Here is a 27,176-nt window from a genome sequence, read left to right on the forward strand (position 1 = left end):
CTTCTCCCAGGCAAGCAGCACCAGAACAAGAGGACACAGTCTCAAGCTGCACCAGGGGAGGTTTAGGCTGGATGTTAGGAAGGAGTTCTTCATAGAAAGAGAGATTGGCCATTGGAATGTGCTGCCCAGGGAGGTAGAGGAGTCACCATCACTGGAGGTGTTTAGGAAGAGACTGGATGGGGTGCTTAGTGCCATGGTTTAGTTGAGTAGATAGTGCTGGGTGATAGGTTGGACTTGATGATCTCAGAGGTCTTTTCCAACCTGGTTGATTCTATTCTAACTATGATTTCTCTGAGTCTTGTGGATTTCAGCTTTCTCCTTACAAACAGGGAGGATTTACAGAGGTGAGGATTATTAATTATCTGATAGCTTCTCAGTGGAGCAAGTCCAAGATAAGCAAATGCTAGCAGGCCTGTGTGAATGCCCATTTAGTAGTGGAAAAATTGCCAACCATCACATTTCAACTGAGTTTGTTTCCTTACAGCGAGGAAAAACACTCGAAGAATGAACCAGAGCCATTCAGAGAGCTGGACAGTTTAGATACAGAGAGGACTCTCTTTTTCCCCAAGGAAGAAGATAGGTAAGTCAAAAAAACATTAGTCAATATAAACATTTGTGACAACAACCAAAAGAACAGGACACTTCTTGTGGATTAGTGACCTGCTAATGGCTGATAGGTGTTGGATTTAAGAGCCAAGCCCCTGCCAGGTTACTGAGCTGAGCAGAAAGAAGGTTCTCAGCAAAAGCTGCCATGACCCGAGTGCATCACTACATAATTACTACACAACAGCAACAGCAGGACTTGCAAACATCAGTACATGGGAATTCTGTATTTCCCATCATGGGAAATGGTTGTGAAATACTAGACCACGTTGCCCAGATGTGTGGTGGAGGCCCCATCTACAGTAAGATTCAAGATCAAACTTATCTGGGTCCTGAGCAGCCTGATGTAGTTGCAGATGCCCCTGCTTACTGCAGGGGGGTTGGACAAGATGACCTTATAGAATCATCAGTAAGGTTGGAAAAGACCTCAGAGAGCATCAAGTCCTTTGAGGGTCCTGTCCAGTTCAGTGGACTCTATGATTCTATAGCAGTGCTCTTCATTTATGTTTTAAAATATGGGCCCTGAGGACCCTGACCTACAAACTCAGGAGCATCACACCGATGAGTAACTGAGCACAAAGCTTTGGTCAGTTGCTTGTGGTCACTCACAGACCTGTGATTCAGAAAGTCTGATGCCTATACTTCTGCCACACTCACCACCAGCACCTGGGAGGCCACAGGGGTTGGAGTCAGAAGGGGAAGACTTTTGATAAGCACAAAGTCTGAGTAGTGCTGAGTAGTGCTAAACAGCCTCTGGCATTAAGCATGTGTCTTTCAGTGGTAGTGAGGAATCATCATCCACATTCTGAAGACCTGGACCAAGTCATTTAACTGCTGCTCTACTGGAGAAAATCATTAGTCCTTCTCTGTCTCCAACTTATAAAACAAATGTAAAAGCATCAGCCTCTTGGGAGCTATTTGTAAGCAATGTCCTAAAGCACTTCCATATGCTGAGTGAAGCCTGGTTTGGTCTTTACATTCTGCCTTCCAACTGCTGTTATCTTAGCCCTTTATTTTAACAAAAAGGTTCTCTCTGTCCCAGATCTATTTTGCCATCTCACAGTAAAGCTGCAATTATCTGCTTAGGATAGTGGCCTGTTACCATGGCAATGTGTTTTATGATGTCATAAATTCAGAGGCAGCACAGGATCAGGCACACAGAAGAGGCTGGCTGTGAGGAGAAACTTGTCCTGGTAACAAATGAAGTTAGTGATTAGGAAGAGTGTCAGGGGAAATGAAAACGCAGTGAAGAGTCACTGTTTATTTTGGTGGGGGTTTTTTTGTGAGCTGCAATAGAAAACACCCCCTCCTGTGCCCAGCTTTTGACAGAGTTCACACCTCTCAGAGCCACAGCCACAAAACTAAAGATCCAATAACCTGCCTGGCTTCCACAGGAGAGCAATTGATGTGGAAACAAAACCTCTCCCTAAGATCAGGTTGCTTTCAAACGCAGGGAACTTGCAGTTTCTGCTCTCAGGAAGATTTCCAGTGGCCAAGAGGCAGCACTTCATGTTCCAAAACACAGCAAACCCAGCTGCAAATACCCAGGTCAAATTACCCCTTGGTCACCAAAATACTTGTGCAATTTCACAATAGTCAAAGATTACCTTAATAAAGAATTGATGAGGTCAAGTCTTTTCGCTAAAAGGCTTCTATATTGCTTCCCCTGCCGTTTACTGTAATCACAAAGGGCCAGATGCCAGCACTTCCAGTGGTGTAAAGGACTGAAGTATAGAATCAGGGAATTGTCAGGGTTGGAAGTCACCTCAAGGAGCAGCCAATTCCAACCCCCCTGCCATGGGCAGGGACACCTCACACTGCAGCAGGTTGCTGCAAACACCTCCAGGGATGAGGCTTCCACCACCTCCCTGGGCAACCTGTGCCAGGCTCTCACCACCCTCATGGGGAACAACTTCTTCCTAACATCCAACCTGAATCTACCCATTTCTAGTTTTGTTCCATTCCCCCCAGCCCTATCACTCCCTGACACCCTCACAAGTCCCTCCCCAGCTTTCTTACAGCCCCCTTCAGATACAGAAAGGCCACCATGAGGTCTCCTCAGAGCCTTCTCTTCTCCAGACTGAGCAGCCCCAACTCCCTCAGTCTGTCCTCAGAGCAGAGCAACTCCAGCCCTCTAATCGTCCTTGTGGCCCTTCTCTGGACACCTTCCAGCACCTCCAGATCCTTCCTGTAAGAGAGGCTCCAGAACTGGACACAGTGCTCCAGGTGTGGTCTCACCAGAGCAGAGGGGGAGAATCCCCTCCCTCGCCCTGCTGGCTCTGCTTCTCTTGCTGCAGCCCAGGATAATGCTGAGCTAATTCCCACGAACTAAGTTAGGAAATCATCACCACATCTATATTCTTGCTTTGTTTTGTTTTGCAGAGGAAATGTGAAATTGGAAACACAGAACCCTTCTGCAAACACAGCGTGGGCTACATTCCTGTTTACTCGGTGGAGAAAATTCTGGAGTGCCCCTGTAACTGTATTTATGGGGAATGTGATAATGTACTTTGCTTTTCTGTTTCTATTTACATATGTCCTGCTACTGGACTTTAAACCACCTCCACCCAAGGGCCCATCTGCTAAAGAAATTATACTTTACTTCTGGGTTTTCACCATTGTCTTGGATGAAATCCGACAGGTCAGTACCCTGCTGCATTGGATACAGAATTAACCAGGTTGGAAAAGACCTCAGAGATCATCCAGTCCAATCTATCACCCAACACCATCTAACCAACTAAACCATGGCACTAAGTGCCTCATCCAGGCTCTTTTTAAACACTTCTAGTGATGGTGACTCTACCACCTCCCTGGGCACACATTCCAATGGTAAATCACTCTTTCTGGGAAGAACTTTCTCCTCACCTTCAGCCTAAACCTCCCCTGGTGCAGCTTGAGACTGTGTCCTCTTGTTCTGGTGCTGGTTGTCTGGGAGAAGAGACCAACCCCCACCTGGCTACAACCTCCCTTCAGGGAGTTGTAGACAGCAATAAGGTCTGCCCTGAGCCTCCTCTTCTCCAGGCTAAGCAACCCCAGCTCCCTCAGCCTCTCCTCACAGGGCTGTGCTCCAGACCCTCCCCAGCTTTGTTGCCCTTCTCTGGACACATTTGAGATTAAGATGTAATAAGGTAATAATTACACAATAAACCCTGAAGCAGGATGTTGAATAGAGCTGCGAGCTGCATAACTGTACAAACTTGAACATTTTAAGTGTCACTTTTGCAAAGAAGAACAAAATCCAGAACTTACCTTACCCAAAACACATGCATCTCTCTCTCTCCCACAGCAAGCTGTTCCTCCATCATATAAACCTTTAGTCCCCACCTCTGTTGTTCCATCCTGTTCTAGCAGTAGCCAAACCAAATGGGCTGATGAGACTCAGGTGTCTGAGTGCACTCCCCTCCCACCACAAATAATGAGAGTTATAGTCTACACCTGGAAACCCACCAGACAGCTCTACACTCTTTTAAGTGATCCTTCCCTGCTGATGACTGTTTGAGAAACTCAAGTAAATGACTCCAGATTGTTTGTGGTTTTCTTACTTCTCAACTCAAAATGTTAGTAGAACTCTTTCTGGTTTGCTTTCCTCACAAACAAAACCAAAACAGCCTTCTCCATTACCCTCCTGGTGGCTGGTTTTGGAATGGCCTCAGCTCAACAAGGGAAAGAATGTGGGAACTATGGTGCTAGTGTGTTGCCAACTGTGTGTGCATAAAGCTGTCCTCTTCAGACACACACACACAAAGCAGCTACAAACATTTACTGTGAGGAACAAAGGTGTTCATTGTTTGAGCAAAAGGGACACCAAAGGGGATCCCAGTTAAGATTGATTTTGAAACGATGCAGCAAGGACATAACCACAGAATCACCAAGGTTGGAAGAGACCTCCAAGCTCATCAAGTCCAACCTGTCACCACAGACCTCATGACTAAACCATGGCACCAAGTGCCACGTCCAATCCCCTCTTGAACACCTGCAGGGATGGTGACTCCACAACATCCCTGGGCAGTGCATTCCAATGGCTAACAGCTCCCTCTGTGAAGAACTTTCTCCTCACCTTGAGGCTAAACTTCCTCTGGTGCAGCTTGAGACTGTGTCCTCTAACCAGAGGGAGATGTGGAAAATATCTGGCTCAAAGAATGTTTCATTGTAAACCTGTAAAACACGATGAGTTCCAGGCTAAAACCCAGTTAAGAAGCTCAGCTCTCTGCCCAGACAATCAGATGATCAGATGTGTGCTCACTGACAGCTCCAGCACACAGATGCCAGACCTGTCCATGCTGATCAGAGGGTGAGGTCTGGAACCTGAGCTCGGGCTGGGAGTTCTTGTGTTGGTCAACAGCCAGACTGCTAACAAAATCTTTACTCAGGTCTCAAAAAGCCTTAAGGCTAATATCACAAGAAGTAAAAAAACCCCAAACCAATAATTTTTCCTTTTTCTTCCAACTTCAGTATTGTAAAGACACCAAACTGAGCTTCTGTTTTCAAGTGGTTGTTCCTATTACACTAGGAATTTGGGGTTCCTCTTTGCAATGGAAGACAACAGGTATTATGTTAAAGCTGCCAGTGAAACAATGCAAATGGAAAGAGATCAATACCAGTGATTATTCCTCTTCTTTCAGAGTACCTACAGAGATGAAGACACCAATTTAGGGAAAAAATTTAAACTCTATGTGGAAGATAATTGGAATAAATGTGATATGGTTGCCATCTTCCTCTTCATAATTGGGGTAACCTGCAGGTATGTATAAATATAAACATCAATGTATCCAGCTTCACAGCTTCACAGATTGCACCTCAAAAGTCCTCTTGTCCAACCCCCCTGCAGTCAGCAGGGACACCTTCAGCTAGGTCAGGCTGCCCAGGGCCACATCAAGTCTGAGCTTGAATGTTTCCAGGACCTCAACCATATCCCTGGGAAACCTTTTCCAAGATTTGACCATTCTCATTGTGCAGAAATTCCTCCTGATGCTCAGCCTGACTCTGCCCTGCTCCAGTTTCAAGCCATTGCCCCTTGTGCGATCTCCACAGGCCCTTCTAAATAGTCCCACCTGAACCTTATCTGTAGGTCCTCTTCAGATACTGAAATGCAGCTCTAAACCATGGTGTGGCCTAACCAGTGCTGAGTACAGAGGCAGATACAGGCCAGGATGCTGTTTGCCTTCTTGTTCACCTGGGCACACAATGTTACATTCCTCTTACATGCTTCTGCACCCCCAGCCCTGAACCACATGCCTTTGCCTAGCTAGGCTGTGCCTGGAATGGAATGGGAATAGAATAGGAATAGAATTAACCAGGTTGGAAGAGACCTTTGAGATGATCAAGTCCAACCTATCACCCAGCACTACCTAATCAACTAAACCATGGCACCAAGCACCCCATCCAGTCTCTTCCTAAACACCTCCAGTGATGGTGACTCCACCACCTTCCTGGGCAGCCCATTCCAATGGCCAATGTCAGGAAACTGAGAGCAATGTTTGATGAAGGAAACCCTTCCCAGCAGCACCTGCTGAGGTCTGACCTTTCATTTCATGCCTTCTGCAGGATGCTGAACTCGACTTTTCAAGCTGGCCGTACAATCCTTGCCCTTGACTTTATGGTGTTCACTCTCAGACTCATACATATCTTTGCAATTCACAAACAGCTGGGACCAAAGATCATCATTGTGGAAAGGATGGTAAGTGTGCAGTCTCAGGGAAATCCTTGTGCTTGCTGGAAAACGGAGAGTAGAAAAAAATCTTCTCTTTCCACAGAGGTCTGTAGTGGAATATCTTGGTCCCAACTGACCAATCTTTAGAACTTAACCTAATCATAGAATGGCTTAGGTTGAAAGGGACCTTAGAGATCATCATCCCTGTCATGGGCAGGGACACCTCTCAACTAGACTCAGCTGCTCAAGGCCTCATCCAGTCTGACCTTGACCACCCCCCGAGGGAGGAGGCATTCACGACCTCCCTGGGCAGCCTATTGCGGAGCCTCACCACCCTCACACTGAAGAACTTCTTCCTAAGAACCATTCTAAACCTACTCTCCTCCAGCTTAAAATTATTCCACCTTGTCCTGTCTCTAGACACCCTGATGGCCCTCTCAGCCTTCCTGTAGGAGCCCTTCAGGTACTAGAAGGCAACTATAAGGTCCCCCTGGAGTCTTCTCTAGACTGAACACTCACAACTCCCTTGGCATATTCTCACAGCAGAGCTGCTCCATCGTGGGCACCCCTCTGGACTCTCTCCGACAGTTCTGTGTCCTTCTTATGCTGGGGACACCAGAAATGGACTCAAAATTCAAGGTGGGGTCTCACCAGAGCAGAGTATGGGGGCAGCATCACCTCTCTTGCCCTGCTGGCCACACTCCTTTTGATGCAGCCCAGGGTAGGATTTGCCTTCTGGGCTGTATGAGCACATTCATCTTCACTTTGGCAAATGAAGAGCAGAGTGTCTTTGACTTCCTGCTGTTCCTCCTAAGCTGTGTGCATTCAAAGAAAGACCTCAGACAGATGCCAGGCAATGTGCAGAGGGCAGGGCAGTTACTGACTGACTCTGCTCCACTTGATGTTATTTGCAAGAAGTGTGAAAACAAAAAAATCTGTGGAAAAGGCAGGCTGCAGGTTTCCCACAGGAGTTACTACTCTCACTTCTGCTTTGTAGCTCCAAGTTCTCATGAAAACATGTTAGTCCTTTGTGAGCATGTGTTGGAAGATGTTGATAGAAGGAGGTTATTTATTGCCACTCTCCTGCAGGAAGTGAGATGCTAGGATGAGAGTTTCTGCTCTTGGGTATGAGTTGGTTGCTTGAAGGAGCTTTTTCTTTTGGCATGTTAATCCTTCAGGCCAATTAGCTCATGGTAACTGATTAATAGGAGTTCATCTGATTGTAAGTGCAATTATAGATTCTACAAACATTTGATTTGTGACTCACAGCAGAGCTCAGTGAAAGCCCTACAGTCTAAACATGCCTATACATTGAATAAACACAGCTACCAAGCTATTTGGGTTTGTCTCCAAATGCAGTAACTGGGAGTCTAACATGACATTTGCTTGGAGTAGCAAAAGGCTAAATGGCAAATAAATATTTGTCCTTGAACAGTATCTAGCTTACAGCATTAGCAGGCTTTTACTGGGAGAGAACAAGCCAGACTTGCAGCTCCCAACCCTTCCTTGCTGCATACCAAACCAGGGCCTTGAACAAACACAGCAACATGTCCACTGTGTCAGCATCTGAAGCCATACAAGGTGACCTGCAGAGTAAGAAAATGCAAAGAAGATCATAAACAGCAGCCTAGACACAAAACATAAACTAGGACCTTCCTGAGGAGGCTCAGGGGAGACCTTATTGCTCTCTACAACTCCCTGAAGGGAGGTTGTAGCCAGGTGGGGGTTGGTCTCTTCTTCCAGGCAACCAGCACCAGAACAAGAGGACACAGTCTCAAGTTGCACCAGGGGAAGTTTAGGCTGAAGGTGAGGAGAAAGTTCTTCACAGAAAGAGGAATTGGCCACTGGAATGTGCTGCCCAGGGAGATGGTGGAATCCCCATCCCTGGAGATGTTCAAGAAAGGATTGGATGTGGCACTTGGAGCTATGGTTTAGTTGCCAGGAAGTGTTAGGTATTAGGTAATAGGTTGGACTTGATGATCTCTGAGGTCTTTCCCAAGCTGTGATCTTCCCCCATCCAAGCTAACACACCACCTTAGCTTTGGTTGAACCTCACATCAAATGAAAGAACAGTGAAAGTTACTTGGGGTTGGACTTGATGATCTCTGGAAGTCCCTTCCAACCCCCTAGCATTCTATGATTCTACTTCAGCAAATGACATCTTCACCAAGTGGGTTCAGGCAAGAATGTTTCCCTTCATTAATCAGAGAAGCACTCCAAGGTGATCTCTTTCTGTCTTTCTCCCTTTCAACCTTGCTCCAGAACAGCTGAAATAAGACTCTCAGCTGCTAAAATGGCAGTTCAATAGCAGAACAAGGAGTGCTCACACAGAGACTGCTGACTGGAAAAGAACATCTCCAAACTTGCCACCACTCTAACTATGGCACCATTAGAGTGCTGAAGCATGGCTACACTTTAAATCAGGCAGAGAGCAAAGCAGACTGGTGAAACTCAGGAGAGAGACATCAACTGTGTCTTCCCTGCTTAGATATTGTGTTTCTTAATAGAACTCTAAGTAACATCCTGGAGCTCTGAAAGGCTTTTGGGGAACAGCACAATCCAATAATCTAATTGCAATGAATCCACAGTCCCTAATGAACTCTGTCAGACTAGATGGGAAGAGGATGAAGTGTTCCTCTTCCACCAGGGAGAAATTATTGCACTTGGAATGCATATTAGATTTGGTTGGGGTGTTTTTTTAAGTAAGTGTTTTAGGATTCAGTTGCTTCTGCTTCTGTAGAGAAACACAATGCTTAAAAGCAGGAAACAGCCCCTCAGATGCATGACTTAGCTTGAAAACCCAAGACACAAGCTCCCTGATCCATGCAGCCTTCCATGCCTGCTGTACCAGTGGCTCAATGGTCATCAATGAGCAGCAACTGCCGCCAGCAGCTCACTGCTGCAGACCTCTTGTGATGCCCAGTAAAGCAGTCGCTGGCACTGTGAGATCTCACAGGGAATCTACACTTGAAAGCTGATCCATTTCAAAGAGAAGATGTGATTGATGTGTAGATGATTGAAAAGCAAGGCTTTTTCACTTAAAACATGCCTTTATCTAAATAAGCAATCAAAGCAAACTGATGATGACAGGCAAAGAACAACATGATAACAGCAAGATCAAGAGAGAAATTCTGTGCATGGAACTGGAGCCTATTCCACCTCCTGAGCAAGCTTGTAAAGGAACAGAATTATCTGAGCTGTTCTCCTACAGAAAGACTGCTGTTCTGTGACCATGCTGTTACAGGATCACCAAGGTTGGAGGAGACCTCAAAGATCGAGTCCAACTTGTCACTACAGACCTCATAACTAAACCATGGCTCCAAGTGTCACATCCAATCCCCTCTTGGACACCTCCAGGGATGGGGACTCCACCACCTCCCTGGGCAGCACATTTCAATGGCTAACAACTCTTTCAGTGAAGAACTTTCTCCTCACCTTGAGCCTAAACTTCCTCTGGTGCAGCTTGAGACTGTGCCCTCCTGTTCTGGTGCTGGTTGCCTGGGAGAAGAGACCAACCCCCTCCTGGCTACAACCTCCCTTCAGGTAGTTGTAGACAGCAAGAAGGTCTCCCCTGAGCCTCCTCTTCTCCAGGCTAAACAACCCCAGCTCCCTCAGCCTCTCCTCGTAGGGCTTGTGCTCACGGCCTCCCCCCAGCCTCTGGACACCTTCAAGAGTCACCTCTCCTCCTCTTCTCTCCTCTCTTTTGCAGATGAAAGATGTTTTCTTCTTTCTCTTCTTCCTGAGTGTGTGGCTCATTGCCTACGGCGTGACAACTCAAGCGCTGCTTCATCCCGACGACAGCCGAGTGGAATGGATATTCAGAAGGGTGCTCTATCGTCCCTACCTCCAGATATTTGGCCAGATTCCACTGGATGAAATAGACAGTGAGGAAATTTCTTTCCCCCTCCCCCACCTCTCCCCTTAGTTTGGCTAGTTTGGAATGCATGCTTCAGACTAGAGCATGGAATTCCCTCCCAGTATTGTCTTTGTTTTAGTGCTTCTGGGTCCTGCAGGCTAAAGCTGCCACATTACTATCATATAAATGGTGTATTTGCAAAGAGATAATGTGCCCTGTGCAATTACATTAGAGCACAAGGGCTGGCCCTGTTTAGAGAAGCTGCCTGGAACATTCACACATGGATTAGCAGCCTGAAAATTCCTTCCTTCCTTCCCTTCAGTCCGTTTCTGTTGAGTTTAACCTAGACCCAGATAACCCTGGGTAAACTGCAATAATAGCTTCTCCACAGGTCTGGGCAGTAGTTTAATGTGAGAGTGTTAAAGCAGCACAGCTCTGCCCATAAGCAAACACTTCTGGTTCAGAATAAATATTCCTCCAGAGAATTTATTGACTCTGGAGGTAAAGCTGCCCAAACCAAATAAAGCTGGTAATGGCATGTGTGCACCACTGCAAACAAGACAACATATAAATGATCAGAGCACGTGGAAACACTTGGGCAGAAAAGTTCAAAGGCTTCTCATAGGCAAGCAGATGAAACACAGAAGAGGTCATCTCCTACAGAAGTCTGAAGTGAAGCTACAGCATTTAGCCAGAACAACAGCACTAAATCATAGACTCACAGAACTGTGGAGGTTGGAAGAGACCTTTGAGATTATGCAGTCCAACCACTCACCTATGGCTCACAATCCCACCACTACTGCTGAGCCACTACCACTAAACCACATTCCTCAGCACCACATCCAGGGACAGTGGCTCCACCACCTCCCTGGGCAGCCTGTTTCGATGCCCAAGAACTCTTTCTGTGAAGAAATTCTTCCTAGTATCCAACCTGAACCTCCCCTGGCACAACCTGAGCCCATTTCTTGTCCTGTTGCTTGTTGCATGTGAGAGGAGACTGACCCCCAACTCACTCCAGCCTCCTCTGAGAAGTCTCCCCTCAGCCTCCTCTTCTAAAGGCTAAACAGCCTCAGTTTCCTCAGCCAGTCTTTGTAAGACTCATGTTCAAGGCCCTTCACCAGGTTAGTTGCTCCTCTTTGGACATGCTCCAGCACCTCCAAGTCCTAAAATTGTGGCAATATTGAGGCAGGATTAAAATTTGAGGCAATTTAGATGGAACCAGAAAAAAATCCCATAGACAGAAGCAAATTCCTGAGTAGTATTTCATGTTCACCCTGCTTAGGAAAGCCAGAAAACCTCTGAATGAGACAAGAGAGCAGGGTGTGATTCATCTCACTTAACTTTGACTGCCTACACAGCACAACCAGTGGCTCATTTCCATTACAGTAATTGGAGAGGAGCAAATATTTTCTGGGACAAGATTCATCTCATCTGGAAATGGGTTAGAGCCTGCATTCCCTAGATGTGTGTGTTTCTCTCCAGAGGGTGTCTTCACCTGGATAAATGCCTGGCTAAAAGACAGAAGAGAAAAAACAATTCATTACACAGGCAACTTCCAGAAGGCAGGCATTTGTCCTGGGGCCCTCTGGGCTTGTTCTGTTTGACATCCTTAGGAAACAGATGGAAAAGGAGAAGGGTAATGGGAGGGGGGCAAAATCTGCTGACAAACTACATTACTAGGTAATAAAGACTAAAGCTGACAACTAAGAGATCCAGAGGACCCTCATGAATAGAATTAACCGGGTTGGAAAAGACCTTCAAGGTCATGGACTCCAACCTATCACCCAACACCATCTCATCAACTAAACCATGACACCAAGTGCCCCAGCAAGTCTCTTCCTAAACACCTCCAGTGATGGTGACTCCACCACCTCCCTGGGCAGCACATTCCAGTGGCCAATCTCTCTTTTTGGGAAGAACTTCTTCCTAAGATCCAGCCTAAACTTCCCCTGGTGCAACTTGAGACTGTGTCCTCTTCTCTCACTGGTTGCCTGGGAGAAGAGACCAACCCCCACCTGGCTATGGCCTCCTTTCAGGTAGTTGTAGAGAGCAAGAAGGTCTCCCCTGAGCCTCCTTCTTCTCCAGGCTAAGCATCCCCAGCTCCCTCAGCCTCTCCTCACAGGGCTGTGCTCCAGACCCCTCCCCAGCTTTGTTGCCCTTCTCTGGACACGCTCCAGCAACTCAGCATCTTTCCTAAACTGAGGGGCCCAGAACTGGACACAGCTACTTCAAACCTCAGGAGCTACTTGTAAGCCTTGCCAGGCTTGGTTGAAAGAGATTTTGCTCACCAAAATGCAAAGCTTTTGTCTCTGCTCTAAGGATCACACGTGGCAGGAGGGTCTGTCAAAACTACCCTTTTGAGTTCTCTCTCTTCCTCTGCAGCCTCACGAATGTATCCCAGGAATTGCACATTGGATCCACTGCAGACTCTGCAGGAGAACTCAGAAGCATGCCCCAACAGCTATGCCAACTGGCTCGTCATACTTCTCTTGGTCATCTTCCTACTAGTCACAAATGTTCTCCTTTTGAACCTCCTGATTGCTATGTTCAGGTAGGAGCAATTTCAGGACAGAAGCTCAGAGGTTTCACCAAACCATGGTTACTGCTATGCATTTTGGAACACGCTAGTCCTGCTCCTCATGAATGCTCCTTGGGTGTTGAGAGGTAGAGCTCTGTGATCATAGAGTTCATAAGTTCTCGTTATCCTTCCTCTAGCCACATTAAAGAGAAGAAGAAGCCTCTTTTACTGCTAAAATTCAATTAAACAAGCACAGAAGGGCCTGGCTCCCTGGCTGGGCTGCAGCAGAAGCCTGCAGGTGCATAGCAGCTGTAAACTTGGCAGGCTTCACAGGGTAATCTGCTCATAGGGGAAATGCTTGATGTCAACACTGCTAATAATGATCTATTTGGCTGAAGAACTGAGGTGGCATGTTTGCTGTTCTTGCCCAAGTGCAGTGGAATTACCTTTCTTAAGGGAAAAAAAAAATCCTAATGTCTTTTTTTAACATTTGAAGCCTGCAACTGCAATTGTTTTAGTTATGGAATCATAGAATTGTCAGGGTTGGAAGGGACCTCAAGGCTCAGCCAGTTCCAACCCCTCTGCCATGGGCAGAGACACCTCACACTACAGCAAGTTGCTCACAGCCACATCCAGCCTGGCTGCAAAAACCTCCAGGGATGAGGCTTCCACCAGCTCCCTGGGCAACCTGTGCCAGGCTCTCACCACCCTCCTGGGGAACAACTTCTTCCTAACATCCAATCTCAATCTCCCCATTTCTAGTTTTGTTCCATTCCCCCCAGTCCTATCACTCCATGACACCCTCAAAAGTCCTTCCCCAGCCTTCTTGTAGGCCCCCTTCAGACACTGGAAGGCCACAATGAGGTCTCCTGGGAGCCTTATGTAGCCTGAGGTCTAAGAACTTGCACAAACTATAGGTTAAATTAACGCTGCTTGCCGAGCTTGCTGCTCCTTCTGTAAAGTAAGCATGGGACTTTAGCTTACTTAGCTGTGTTTAAAAAACAGTTCCACACTTTTTTTTCCCCTTCCCAATTGCAGTTACACCTTTCAAGTTGTTCAGGGCAATGCAGACATCTTCTGGAAGGTTCAGCGCTACAACCTGATTGTGGAGTATCACAGCCGGCCTGCCTTAGCACCACCCTTTATCATCATTAATCACCTAACTCTGGTCCTCAGGAGGATCTTCAACAGAGTGGAACAGAAAAATGAACACTGGGGTGAGTTGTTAACAGGCATCTAGAGTAGAGGAGAGTAGAGAAGAGTAGAGAAGAGTAGAGAAGAGTAGAGAAGAGTAGAGAAGAGTAGAGAAGAGTAGAGAAGAGTAGAGAAGAGTAGAGAAGAGTAGAGAAGAGTAGAGAAGAGTAGAGAAGAGTAGAGAAGAGTAGAGAAGAGTAGAGAAGAGTAGAGAAGAGTAGAGAAGAGTAGAGAAGAGTAGAGAAGAGTAGAGAAGAGTAGAGAAGAGTAGAGAAGAGTAGAGAAGAGTAGTTCATGCTCTTTAGCTAACTCAAGAGTCATACTCAGCTGCAAAAAAAAGTCTATTGTCTTCCATCACAAGATAAAAAGAAGTAGAAAATACTTATTTTACACTACATTTTCCTGCCATGACACTCCTGCCATGGCAAGACTTCATTTTTCCTTAGCATAGCAGCCTTCCATGACCAATGTAACAGAAAAAGGAGTAAAATAACATTCCTTTCCTTTTTTTTTCCCCCCTACAGAAAGAGATCTTCCAGTTGGCCTGGATCAAAAAATCATAACATGGGAGCTGGTGCAAAAAGAGAATTATCTTGTAAACCTTGAACAGGAAAGGAAAGAAAGCCATGAGGAAAGGCTGAAGGCCACATCCAATAAGTATGTGATTCTGACCCACTGAAAGCTTTCCTCACAAGGAATTACCTCTTGTCTTACACAGAAGCCCAGCATGGTGGGGTTGAAAGGGGCCTCTGGAGATCACCCAGTCCAACCCATCTGCTAGAGCAGGGCCACCCAGAGCAGGTTGCCCAGGATCAGTGTCCAGGGTGGGTTTGGAATCTCTTCAGAGAAGGAGACTCCACAACCTCCCTGGGCAGCCTGCTCCAAGGCTCCAGCACCCTCACACCAAAGAAGTTTCTTCCCATCTTCAGGTGGAACGTAGTGGGTTCCAGTTGGTGCCCACTGCCCCTTTTCCTGTTGCTGCCCACTGCCCCTTTTCCTGTTGCTGATAAGAGTCTGGCCCCATCCTCTTGCCCCCCACCCTTTTGCTATTGATCAGCACTCAGAAGATCCCTTCTCAGTCTTTTCTCTAGGCAGCCCCAGATCTCTCAGCCTTTCCTCACTGGAGAGATGCTCCAGTCCCCCTGTGTCAGGCAAGAGGTGAGAGTATCTCAGAAATGCTGCTCTTGCAGGAACATCCCAAAAGGGGGTGATTTTAGGGGACTTTGGGACATCTCAGCACCACAGAAGTGCCAGTGAGGAACTGTGGCCCCAATAACATGGGCTTTGTGCTTTAGTTTCTTCTGAGGCCTCTCCTGCTTTGCTAACCTGTCTGCTTCGTTTCCACAGGGTGGATCATCTGTCCAAATACTTTGGTGGACTGAAAGACCACGAAAAGAGATTTAAAGCTATGGAAGCCCAGGTAAGCAACAGCTTTAAAGGCACTGCTAGCAGCTTTAGGATTTGACCTTTAGGACTTCTCCTTTAGGCTTGGCAAAACCTGGTTTGGGATAAGCGGAAGGAGGAATGGAGCTGTATTGTGGCTTCACTTTCCTTATTGCTTTCCTCCTGGTGGTATCATATGTAAAGTAACAATTCTGAGCTCTGGTAGAGAGGAGAAAGGGGGATACAGCCTTTCTTGCTCTGCTTGCCTACTCAAGAAGCATTTGTTCCCTCTGATAAGCATGCTTCTGGAAGCAAACACTTCACCTTCCCTCCCCCTCCATTTTCTTCCTTCTCCCAACCTTTTCTTTCTTTAAACCCTTTGAAAACACTCATATTCTCTCTGATCTGACCCAGACTAATCTCCTTGGACACCAGCTGTGCTGATTTTCATAGATGCCAGACAAGATCTCCAAGGGAAGTGTCCAACATACAATAAAGGAAGCCCTGTCTGGAGCTTTTGATGACAAGCCCTTGAAACACAAACAAACATTTATTTATATCTATATTTTTAAAACACTCTGCAAATGCTCAGCATTACCCTGTCTGTGCTATGAGGCACAACTGCTGTTGTTTTCTTTGCCCCTAGAACTCTCTGGTGTACTTTTGGCTTTGCTCAGAGTTCCTTATCTTAATGCTCCCACTGCAGTTTCCCCTCCCCTTCTCATCTACTTTATGGCTTCCTGAAAAAAGCCACGCTAGTCACTGAACAATGTTGACACCAGATCCAGGTTCAACAGGAATGCACTGGGAAAGCTTTAATAGTTTGTGCCAGCTCGAGGTAATGCAATATGCTCCCAGAGAAGGGAAGGTATTAAACACAATTTTTCCTCCAAGACTGCTCAACTCTTTGAAATAGTAAATAGATGTGGTAACTCTGGTGCTCTTTCAGTCTGCTGCCCAGATCCTGTTTCATGCAGAGTTAAGACTGGATGAAGCACTGCAAAAATGAGCTGATGTAGAAATCCCTGTTGATTCTTCTGTAGATTCACTACTGTGCAGCTGTTATCTCCTCCATAGCAGAGGTTTTGGCCAAATCCAACCTCTTGTACAACCAACCCGCTCCAACCTACCCAGGTAACTATTGAAAACAACCACAAAGCAATGGTTGGGCTCAGTGATCTTAAAGGTCTTTTCCAGCTGAAATCATTCCATGAAAGCATTTGAAATCCATGAAATTTTCTGCTGAAAAGCTGAACAATTCAGTTAAAAATGGAAGGGAAAAGGAAGATTGGAAAAGAACCCCATCAGGAGGCACCTAGAGGTAATGGACCTGTAAGCAAGAAGCAGAATATGCATACTTCAGAATGAAAATACTAACTTTAGCCCATTATATTTAAAAGCTTTGGGGGAAAGGGGAGTCTCTCATGTCAAGTTCAAATGATCTCACCCAACTTTAAGCATATACATAGGAATCCCTTTGCCACAGAGTTTCTTTGTCATGAGGTTCTTGAATTGCACAGAATCACAGAATGGTAGAGGCTGGAAGGGACCTCGAGAGATCACCCAGTCCAACCCCCCTGCCAGAGCAGGATCACCTATACCAGACCACACAGCAATGCATCCAGACAGGTCTTGAACATCTCCAGAGAGGGAGACTCCACAACCCCCCTGGGCAGCCTGTTAAAGGACTCTGTCACCCTCACAGGGAAAACATTCTTCCTCATGTTCACATGGAATTTCCTATGCCTCAACTTCCACCCACTGCCCCTTGTGCTGTCATTGGGCATCACCAAGCAGAGCCTGGCTCCATCCTCTCAGCACTCACCCTTCACCTGTTTATAAACGTGAATGAGGTCACCTCTCAGTCTCCTCTTCTCCCAGCTAAAGAGCCCCAGGTCCCTCAGTCTCTCATAAGGGAGATATTCTACTCCTTTAATCATCTTGGTGGCTCTGTGCTGGACTCTCTTTAGTAGCTCCCTGTCCCTCTCGAACTGAGGGGGCCAGATATGGACACAATATTCGAGATGAGGTCTCACCAGGGCAGAGTAGAGAGGGAGGGAAACTTTCTTGACCTACTAATCACACCCTAATGAGGTAGTAATACCAGAACATTTCACATGGCTAACAGTAATAATGAAAACCAATTCAGCAACCCTCCTACATTATTTTAGAATACATAGAATAAACCAGGTTGGAAGAGACCTTCAAGATCATTGTGTCCAACCCATCAACCAATCTAACCCATCTAAACAACTAAACCATGGCACCAAGCACCCCATCAACACAACTCATTTACCTTCAGAGCTGCAACTAGTCCTGTCCATTAAGAACCATGTTCTGTGTCCCAGGGGTTCTGCTGTCAGGAGTTTAAAATGTCAGAGAGACAGCAGCAGACTATTCCTCAGCCACCACAGGATACCCAGCACAATAAGGATTCTGGATATGTTTCCTAATGACCTATTTCAGTATCTACCCATCAGTGCTGCAACAACAACAACAAGCCCTCCAAACCCCATGAACTGCACATACATAAACTATATGGGAAAAAGAAGCAGCTAGGAACTCCAAGAGGTTGTGACATGATGAGACCTCAAGTCACTTGGGCTCAAACTAACCTCAAGCTTGACTTAATTCTGTTAGAAGCTTATAAAACACACACAAATGGCTCCATTGTCAACATTCCAGTAAGGAAAACCACCCTGCAGCATTGTTCCCCTGACACCTGAATGCTGCAACTGCATAGAGCAGGAACTGAACAGCTGAAAGACAAAGAAACCTGCTTTTAATCATAGAACTGTAATAATCTGCAATACCTTTTCATTTGGGGTTATTTTTCAATGTTCTAAACTTTGTTAAGTAATTTCTGTCAGGTGGCCCTTGTCCTGAGGTGTTAAACAAGCACATGGCTTTTGCAATCCTGTTAGGTGCCACGAATGCCAGCGTGGAAGTGCCTTTGCCAGAGAGAAGTGGAAGAGAAGCTCGAGCAGATCAGGCTGAGCCTGATCTCCTGTTCATTGACAATTAAATGGTGTTCTCTTCAGATTAACTCTTTTGTCCTACTGAACTACTGCAGAAGTCAAATCCCACCCTGGTGAACTACTGTAGAAAGTCATATCTCAATCTCCTGACAGCCCAAAGGCCAGCCCTCTCTTGGCCTTCGTGCCAAGCAGTGCCAGTGTTTGACACCACTGAGCATTTCTTGGGTTTCCTCCGCCAGTTTCCTCTTCCTTCCTGCTCCTGTGTTCTGTGGTCCTTTCTCCAAATACCCATCCCACCAATCACACAAAAACCTTTCTCCTCCAGGATGACTCTGCCACCTTCTTTTCTAAACACCATCTGCCTCCTGTTCTCCAAATACCACCCTCACTCCATTGCTCATTCCATGTTTCTCTGTTCAAGGGAGTCTCCCTTTTAAAGGCTGATCGCTTCCACACTAAAAACAAGCCACTTCCTTGGCCAAGAAAGCAAGCTCCTATTTCTGAGCTGCTTAGAAAGGAAACTAAGAAATACTTTCCACAGGAAAGGGCCTGGGATCCTGAACTATTACAGTTCATACAGCTCCTGGAGTCCTTACCACCCTCCAGTGCTTGCACTCACCACGGGCTCTTCTCACGCTGCCTTCTGCGGGTACTCCTTTGCTGGTGTTCTGTAGCGAGGGCTCCCCACTCCCCACCCTGGATGCTGGAACCTCATCCTGCTGTCCTCCAGTGTGCAGTGGCTTGCAGCCACCTCACACAGGCTGAGCAGGTGACCCTCCTGCAGCCAGACCCCCCAGCCTGGGCTGCTTGCCTGTGTCAGTGACACATCACAGCTTCTGTGAAAGGAGACTTGGCCTTTATGCATCCCACCGCAGCCACACCTCAGGTTTCTGCTTTCATTTTGCTTTTCTCTCTCAGGTCAAGAAAAGAAAATCACTCACAGACTTTAAAGCAAGCATGTGTAGGGAGAATTTTCCTATCAGGGAGGAATTGAGCCTGTTTGTCACTGTTTTCATTACTTCTCTGGCACCTGTATTTTTAGCACACAAAATCCAGCTGGCTTTGTTAGAACAGTGTATGAAAAGATGCACCAATAAAATGGAGATTACTGCTGGCCTTCAAAGGGAGATCTCTTTGGAATAACACAAACAGCATCATGAGGGGGAAGCAATGGGCTGGGCTGGGCTGTGCTCTTACACTGATAAGCTCCAGCTGAAAGCAGTTTTCTCACCCATAGGACACTGCTTCCACGCAGCCTAAAGGTAGGTTGTGCAAAAAGCTTTCCCTGCTACCAGGAGTGGAAAGAATCTCAGCTCTAATAAAAATACCTTTCTGACACAAGCCTGTTACTAATAGAAACTCACCTTGTTAGGATGTCTCACAAAACAGCCATTTTTCCAGTTTACTCAAGTGGTGCCCCAGACCTCAGTGACCCCACCAACACTGATGGAATTTCATTGCTGCCCTACCTGTTCCTCACCCTAGGCAGGCAGAAATTACCAAAGCAGTTAAGTTCGTTCTGAGCTACATTTTTTGGTAGGAAATAATATCTGAGGTCACCCCCCCTCCAGCACGCCCTGCTCTTGGCAGCACCTTCCATTCCAGTATGGATGCTGCTTTAATTGCAATCAGCACATTCATCCCCTACTGGAACCCCAAAATCTAGCTGTTTGGAACTGGTTATGTCCCAGTGGTGCACTGGGACAACTGATCTACTTAGCAATGACCTGTTAATGAATGCACATCAAACTATACACTCATATGAGGGAACAAGAATAGTATAGAATAGAATAGTATAGAATAGAATAGAATAGTATAGAATAGAATAGTATAGTATAGAATAGTATAGCATAGAATAGTATAGCATAGAATAGTATAGCATAGGAGTAAACCAGGTTGGAAGAGACCTTCAAGATCATTGTGTCCAACCTATCATCCAACACCACCTAATCATCTAAACCATGCAACCAAGCACCCTATCAAGTCTCCCCCTAAACACCTTCAAGGATGGTGACTCCACCACCTCCCTGGGCAGCCCATTCCAATGGGCAATCACTCTCTGTGTGTACATTCTGCTTTGAAAATTCAAAGGTAAATTTCAACAGATGGAGCAATATTTATGTGGTTTTCTGCTTCTGCTGCCAAATGGTGCTCAAACACAATCACCCAATGATTTGGGCCTACCAGTCAGTTGCTGATGAGATGCTGACACCCTGAGAGGGTGTAACCTCCTTGAATACTCTTCTGAGTCTGAGCATGCACCACAAACCCCAAAGTCATCTTTTACTGCAGTTATAAATACTAACACTAAGGTGGTTTAATTTGGGCTACTGGCAAAAAAAATGTGTCAGTCCAAACTGATCTGAGCTAAGCTGAGTTTCAAAGCATATCACTTTTCAAAGAATTTAATCTTTCAACCTTATTTATTAACGTTCTGTGTGGAAAAAAAAACCCCGACTCTGACTATTCATTCCACTGTGACTCATTGTATGAGGTGATTCATTCCATGAGGCAACTCTCCAGATACTGCAAAGTGACTGAAAAATGTTCAAAATGTGGGTTTTACAATCTAAAATATGAGACTTGAGGGAGAAGTTGTGAGATGGTAAGCCCAGAGTAACCTTCTTGACGTTCGAGACCATTCTCAGATCAAACAGACTATTTGTTAGTGCTCCAGAGCTGCATTCACCAGCATGGCTCAGAGGTGAAGAAATCCAGCTGCAACTGAAGGTTTCCTGAATCCCAAAGGATTATCCCAGTCCTGGTACAAACACCTCATTCCCACCAAACCCACGATGTGGAAGCAGTGCCACCTTCAAAGGACTAACAGTCAGAGCCATCACATCCTGTGTCACCAGTAAGAGGAAGAGCTGCTGCCCAGGTAAACAACTGAAGCTGTGGAATTCTGACCTACACTCAAGAGGGTGAGGCTCTGCTGAAGCCATCCTGAGTGTGTCCTCACCAGGAGGGATCCACACTTGCACCTCTCCCCAGGAAACACTGGGGCTTTATCATTTAACACTAAGTAAGGGAAATATTAAGCCCATCTTAAAGAAAATACTGGCTTAGCCAGCCCCCTGGGCCCTCCAAACTCATGACTGGGTACTGGTGTGCCTTCACTCCCAATGGCAACGACAGACAGAGCCTGGGACAGGGCTGAGGGAAAGCCCATCTAGTTGAAGATCAGGTTTTATTTTCATCTTTGTTGCCTGATTCTTCAGGATCTGGAAACTGCTCTAAATCTGGAGGTTAGGAGGAAGCCCAACAGCCCTTCAGCTCACACATCTTGTTCTTTGAGTATTTCACCTCCAGGGCACTCACCAGGGAGCTACTCAAGCAGACACAGCACACCTGATTCTCTCCTGCTTGGGTCCAACTATCAGGTGCCCACAGCCTTCTCACGAAGAAAGGGTCTGGAATGTATTTCAGGCAGCTTAATTTCTAACACCACAAAATGTTCTGGTGGCTACAATGCAAACTGTTAAGACAAAAAGCTATCCCATGGTTTCAGAGCAGGGAAAAAAAAAGAGTAGTGAGAGAAAAAAACCAAACATATGCAAAGACAATACAAGTCCTTAGATGTTTCCAATGGGCTCCATCCTTCAGGCCTCTTCCTCCTCTTCATCATCCACTTTAGGTCGGAAATTTTTCCTGTTCTTCTTCTTACTGCAATGGAATCCAACTGTTTCCACTGATGCTTCTTCATCTGTGCCACTGAGCCTTGCACTAAGCTTTTCTTCTGCACTCAGGTCCCCCATTGTTGTACATTCCTCCTCCTCTCCTGCTTTTCCACTTCCACTGTCTAAGTGCCCCAGCTCTACCTTATCTTCTTCCCTTGAGTCATCAGTCTTCTTCAAAGATTTTCCTTTCAGATCTGTTTTCAAGTGTTTCTTATCATCCTCTCCGGCTGCTGTTCTCTTTTCCAGTCCATCCACACCCCTTTTTGCTGGTTTGGTGAAAACAATCCTCCCAGCTCCACAGCTGGAAGGGTCCTGGTTGAAGTAAGGGGTGTAGCTCTCTGGAGTAGCTGAGCTTTTTTTCTCCCCTCTTTTCTTCAGACCCTCTAGAAATTCCATGGCCACTGCCCTGTTGGTCTTGTCACTAGACTCTGAAACTCCATCTAGGCTGTATTTGGTCCAGCGCTCTGGGTGTGCCACGTAGTCAGGCACTGCAGGAGAGGTCTTGGGAGCCTGCACAGCTTTGGTTTGCTTTCCCAGGCTTTCTGGCACTGTGGCTCCTGACGCTGTGCTCGGAGGCAACGGACGCTTAAACCTCCCATCAATGACATTATCCTCAGGCATCGAGGGCACAGCTGCCTTGGCCGCCTCTTCCAGACAATCGAAAATGCTCTGGCTGCGGAGAGAGAACGTAGAGCTCATGCCCCTCAGATGGAACAGCTGGGCAGGAGACTTGTGCCTGCTGTCTGGAGAGGCAGGGCCCAACCCTGATCTGCAGTCCCCATCATCTACAGACGTCTCCTCAGGAGATATTGTATCAACCTCTGCTTCATCAGCTAAGCCCAAATCATCGGAATCAGAATCGCTGAGCGACACCGTGTCCGAGGGCAGGACTCCTTCGTAGTCTGTGGCACCACCAGCCACTATCCCCAGAAAGGGTTCACCTGCTTCCTGATCTCCCATCTTTGGGCTGTCACTCCACTGAGGTCTTTGGTGCGGGCCCAGGAACAGCTCCAAGTGCGGTTTTCCAAACGCCCACCGAGTTCAGTGCCTAGAATAAAAAGGATGATAAAAACTGAGCTGTGAAATGAGACCCAAGTATGAGGCCATCACCCTAGGTGGTGCAAAATAATCATTAATGCAGGGCAAGAGGCAGCTCTACTTCAGGCATTCCTGAGCAACTTTGCTTGAAGAACCCCAAAAGCATTATTTCAGGAATGAATGCACCTCAAAGACTTACACAAGACTCAACACAAGAATATGGAGGATTCAAAACTGGTGTTGCACACCAAATTTCCTTAGATACTACAGCAGGTCCAGTTACTGAAGGATGAGCATAAAGCTTCTGAGCACATCTGAATGCCCCATAAGTGTCTTAACACACCAAGAAACAACAGTGACTTCTTCCAGTTACACAGTGTGATACATGCAGGGTGTAAATCCACAAAATACACATCCTCATCTCTCATGCTCTCCTTTGACCACTAGGATCCTTCATTGCATCAGCCACGGTGCCTCCTGTCCCAGTATTCATCACACCCTGCCTGTTATAAAGGACATTATTACTGGTTGAGGTCAGTGGCACAAGAATACCAGGGCCACACCTTCAGGACTGCTTTAAAACAACGTGGAGTACAAGCTCCATGCCTTCCCTGAGCTGCAAGTCTGATGTCATTACTAATTCCTGCAATCAGAAAATAAGCCAGCTCAAGAAACCAAGCCCACTGGATTAAAAAACAAAACAAACATGACATACTTGTGCATGGAAACAAGGGGAGGGTGCCACCAAGGGTCTGCAAGAGCAGGCCCTTTAGTCAGGACAAAGAGAATGTGACTTGAAGCCCAGCTTCCAGTGCTTGGCTGTAATACCTCAGTTGCTCTGCATCTCTGGGAAGGGAGCCTCACAGAACCAGGGCAGTTGATAAGCACACTAACACTTGCTGGGCAATGAGAAACAGAGCTGGCAAACACAGACCTCAGTTCAGCTCATAAAAATATAGATTACAGAAATAGTTCCAATATATTATTAGAATAAGCTCAACTACCTAATTATAGGTTCTTCTGAAACGAAGCAGTAAACAGACATGGAAAGTCTGTTAGTCACTCACTTTCTCTTGAGACTGAGTCAGCTTCCCCTCCTGAGGGTCAGTTAAAGCCACCAAAGATCTCTGCACTTCCACCCTAGAAAACAAACATTTCCTTCAAGATACTGGAAATGTAGTTTCAAACCGAGTTTTAGAAATAATTCCTGCCCCCTGAATCATCTGAAGCTGCAGAACTGAGTTCTAAATCTGACACAAACTCATGCTGGTATAAAAGTCTACAGATATTCCTGGATTTCTGGCAAAAGAACACCACACAGCCTAATAAGGCAGGCACCAGTCAGTCTCCACAATTGCACTGGCTACCTTGTTCTGTAGAGAAGAGAGGTTCTGAAAGGTAAAGCTGTCATTTGCACGTGCAGTAAACCACCACCAACTGCACAGTGCGAAATGCAGCTAAGGAAATACAGCAGTTATGCATCTCAAGTACGGAGTGCTGTAAGGCCACGCATGCCACAGAGGTCTGTTTGCAAAGAGAGGTTAGGGGCAGATCTTTGTAAAGCTTTAATGCATAGAGAAAATTCTGAAGAATTCAGCAGGTCAAGTGCTGTGCTCCATGTAGTCTGCCTGTCTTTGACAAAAAGAATCTGATCACTGATTTTGGACACACTGCCCTCAGCATAAACCCCCAAAGAATCACCTGAAAATTGTACGTTCTTCTGCTTAGTTCTAGAACCCGTGAAAAGTAGGCACTGAAGCACAAAGCTGGCTGGAACAGCTGCTTTCAGATGGCAGCTGAAGCGTCCAGCACAGGCTGTGAATCAGGGCATCTTTTTGCCTGAGGGCAGTTACACAGAAAGGAAACTTTTTGCTCCTAAGGAGATGTTTTAGGCTGAACATACCTAGCAGCCAAACCCTTACAGCACACACCAGCCAGACTCACAGGTTTGTTGTGGTGATGTGATCACAGCACAACTTGGCCGGGACGGTGTCTCTCGGGATGGGCTGGTCCCCTTGGATGGGCTCTTCCATCATGGTATGATTCAAACAGGCCCTGTACGTCTTTGTGCAGCCTGTGACGAAAGCACAGACCCCAGTCAGCCTAAACCACGGCCAGGAGTCTACCCTCACTGCAGACAGCAAGGCCTGCTGCCAGCCATCCCATGCCAACCACAGCACGGCCCCGGCTCAGCAAGGAAGGGCACCAGCCCCCGGGGCTGGCCCACGTCTCCAGTGGGTTCCCAACCCCAGCAGAGGGAAACGACTGAGCCCGCGGCCGTGCTCCACACGACGGGTGCAGCCCGCGGCCTCGGCCGTCCCTCCTGTCCTCCCAGGCTCCTGCTCCCGTCCCAGGGCCGGGATACAAACACAGACAACCGCCCGTGGGCCTCTGCATCCCCGGGGGCTGCCACCCTCCTCTAACCCCCAGAACTTTCTCCGCCCGCTCCCGCTCAGCGCCGCGCACAGAGGCCGCCGGCCCCACCGCCACCTCCGGGCCCGCAGCGAGAACCGAGGGGGAAAAGGGGAGCGTCCCATACCCCTGTCTTGCACAGGCCCAGCGCCTCCGCGGGGCAGCCGCCCGCCTTTCCCGCCTCTCCCCGCCGCCCGCGGCCGCGGCGCGCTGGGACACCGAGTCCCCACCAGCAGCCACGGGACGGCAGCGCCCGGCGCCGAGACCGCAACCCCCGGCGAGCAACGCGGCGCGGAAAGGGCGGGGAGCGGGCGGCCGCTGCCCCCTACGGCTCCGCCTCTCTCCTTAGCGTCCCGGGAGCTGTAGTCACCAGCCCCTCGCCCGGCGGGGGACATTTTGAGAGCGGGGTCGCGGGGAAGATACCGCGGGGCCTGCCGCTGCACGGGGCTGAGCTCGCCCCAAGCAGCACTACAGCGCCCAGGCTGCGTCGCGCCGCCGCCATTTTGCAGCCTGCGAGGGGACCGCGGGGGTGCTGCGGCGCTGCAGCGAACCCAGGCTCCCCTCCGAGCCCTCCGCGGTGCTGGCGGCTGGGCACGGCAGCTGGCTCCGCGTTCCTGGCGTCCCCAGGCACGGCAGACAGCCCCCGGGCTGCCAGGCGGCGTGAGGGGTCTGGCAAAGCAGGCACCGAAGTGCCGCCTCCCCCCGCTGAAGCGTGTGGAAAAACCACGTCGAGCAGAGCTCTTCTTCTCATAAGAAAATCAGAGCTTGGCCACTTCAGAGGAAGTGTCTGGAGTTTTGTTTTGTTCTTTGTGTTTTGGGTGTTGTGGTGGTGTTTCTTTTCCTTTCTATTTATTTTTCAGCCCAAGCCACTTGAGGCATAGAACCATATCCATCCAAAAATAAAAGTTTCCACTTTCTGTCCCAGAAGAACATTTTTTGTGTGTGCGTCAAGAAGTTGAATTCTCTGTGAAAATGTTTTATTGGTGTTGGCTGAAGAGGCTTCGTTTTATTCCCCCGCCGCTCCCCCCCCCCCGCCCTTTCAGCAAAAACAGTTTTGCATTATCAGTGGAAATGTATTTCCCATGTGGCTTCAATGTTTAGCTTGTTTATCCTATGTTAATGCAAAAAGAAAAGGCAAGGTTTGCTGGGTCACTGTGTGCCCAGCAGTTTGCAGAGCTCGTCTGAGGCTCCCTTACTGCTTTGCTTAGCCTTGAGGCTTCATGGTTAGAAACCTAGACTGGTTTGGGTTGGAAGGGACCTTAGAGATCATCTAGTTCCAAGCCCCCTGCCATGGGCTGGGACACCTCTCATTTGACCACGTTGCTCAACACCTCTTCCAACCTGGCCCTGAGCACTTCCAGAGAGGGAGCATCCACAACGCCCCTGGGCAACCTGTTCCAGTGTCTCACCACCCTCACTAGAAAGAATTTCTTTCTAACCTTCAGTCTAAATCTCCCCTCTGTCAGCTTCAATCCATTCCCCCTCATCATATCACTACAAGCCCGTGTAAAAATTCCCTCCCCAGCTTTCTTGTAGCCCCCTTCAGGTACTGGGTAGGCTGCTCTAAGGTCTCCCCGAAACCTCCTGTATGAACAGCCCCAACTCTCGCAGCCTGTCTCTATGTGCCCTGTCCTGCCATGACAGCAGGCTTCCCATAACTGCTACTGCAAATGAGATTTCTTACTCAAACTAGTTTAGTTCAGTTAAAGTAAATGAACTGCTGCACAGAACCCAAGCCTCCAAAGGTGCCATTGCTTTACCTGTGCTAGATTCTGTGGTCCTGCTCTGGCAAGGGGGTTGGACTCTCTGATCTCCACAGGTCCCTTCCAACTCCTAACATGCTGTGATGATCATCAAAGCACCC

General features: G+C 47.5%; 2 protein-coding genes across 3 annotated transcripts in view; one reads left to right on the plus strand and one right to left on the minus strand.

The window, feature by feature from the left end:
* Nucleotides 1–18,229, plus strand: part of TRPM5 (transient receptor potential cation channel subfamily M member 5) — a 41,920-nt gene extending 23,691 nt beyond the window's left edge. Inside the window, exons 14-24 of the mRNA XM_054171704.1 lie at nucleotides 485–580; nucleotides 2,986–3,244; nucleotides 5,226–5,344; nucleotides 6,148–6,280; nucleotides 9,963–10,137; nucleotides 12,492–12,660; nucleotides 13,666–13,844; nucleotides 14,346–14,478; nucleotides 15,169–15,241; nucleotides 16,248–16,338; nucleotides 18,129–18,229. Of these exons, the coding sequence (XP_054027679.1) occupies nucleotides 485–580; nucleotides 2,986–3,244; nucleotides 5,226–5,344; nucleotides 6,148–6,280; nucleotides 9,963–10,137; nucleotides 12,492–12,660; nucleotides 13,666–13,844; nucleotides 14,346–14,478; nucleotides 15,169–15,241; nucleotides 16,248–16,338; nucleotides 18,129–18,229 (1,528 nt within the window). The remainder of the gene's footprint in view (nucleotides 1–484; nucleotides 581–2,985; nucleotides 3,245–5,225; nucleotides 5,345–6,147; nucleotides 6,281–9,962; nucleotides 10,138–12,491; nucleotides 12,661–13,665; nucleotides 13,845–14,345; nucleotides 14,479–15,168; nucleotides 15,242–16,247; nucleotides 16,339–18,128) is intronic.
* A 3,155-nt stretch (nucleotides 18,230–21,384) lies between these two features.
* On the minus strand, nucleotides 21,385–25,522 carry TSSC4 (tumor suppressing subtransferable candidate 4). 2 transcript variants are annotated; one of them, XM_054171991.1, is made up of 4 exons: nucleotides 25,440–25,522; nucleotides 24,845–24,974; nucleotides 23,968–24,040; nucleotides 21,385–22,910 (listed from the first exon to the last, which is right to left on the minus strand). In XM_054171991.1, the coding sequence occupies exon 4, from the start codon at nucleotides 22,820–22,822 to the stop codon at nucleotides 21,785–21,787; it is 1,038 nt and encodes a 345-aa protein (XP_054027966.1). In that variant the 5' UTR covers nucleotides 22,823–22,910; nucleotides 23,968–24,040; nucleotides 24,845–24,974; nucleotides 25,440–25,522; the 3' UTR covers nucleotides 21,385–21,784. The 2 variants fall into 2 exon arrangements, with proteins under 2 accessions (XP_054027966.1, XP_009898278.2); XM_009899976.2 differs by lacking the exons at nucleotides 23,968–24,040; nucleotides 25,440–25,522 and having other exon boundaries at nucleotides 24,845–25,026.
* Between the last annotated feature and the right edge of the window lie 1,654 nt (nucleotides 25,523–27,176).

The sequence above is a fragment of the Dryobates pubescens genome, chromosome 22, assembly GCF_014839835.1.
Source record: "Dryobates pubescens isolate bDryPub1 chromosome 22, bDryPub1.pri, whole genome shotgun sequence".
Classification (NCBI taxonomy): domain Eukaryota; kingdom Metazoa; phylum Chordata; class Aves; order Piciformes; family Picidae; genus Dryobates; species Dryobates pubescens.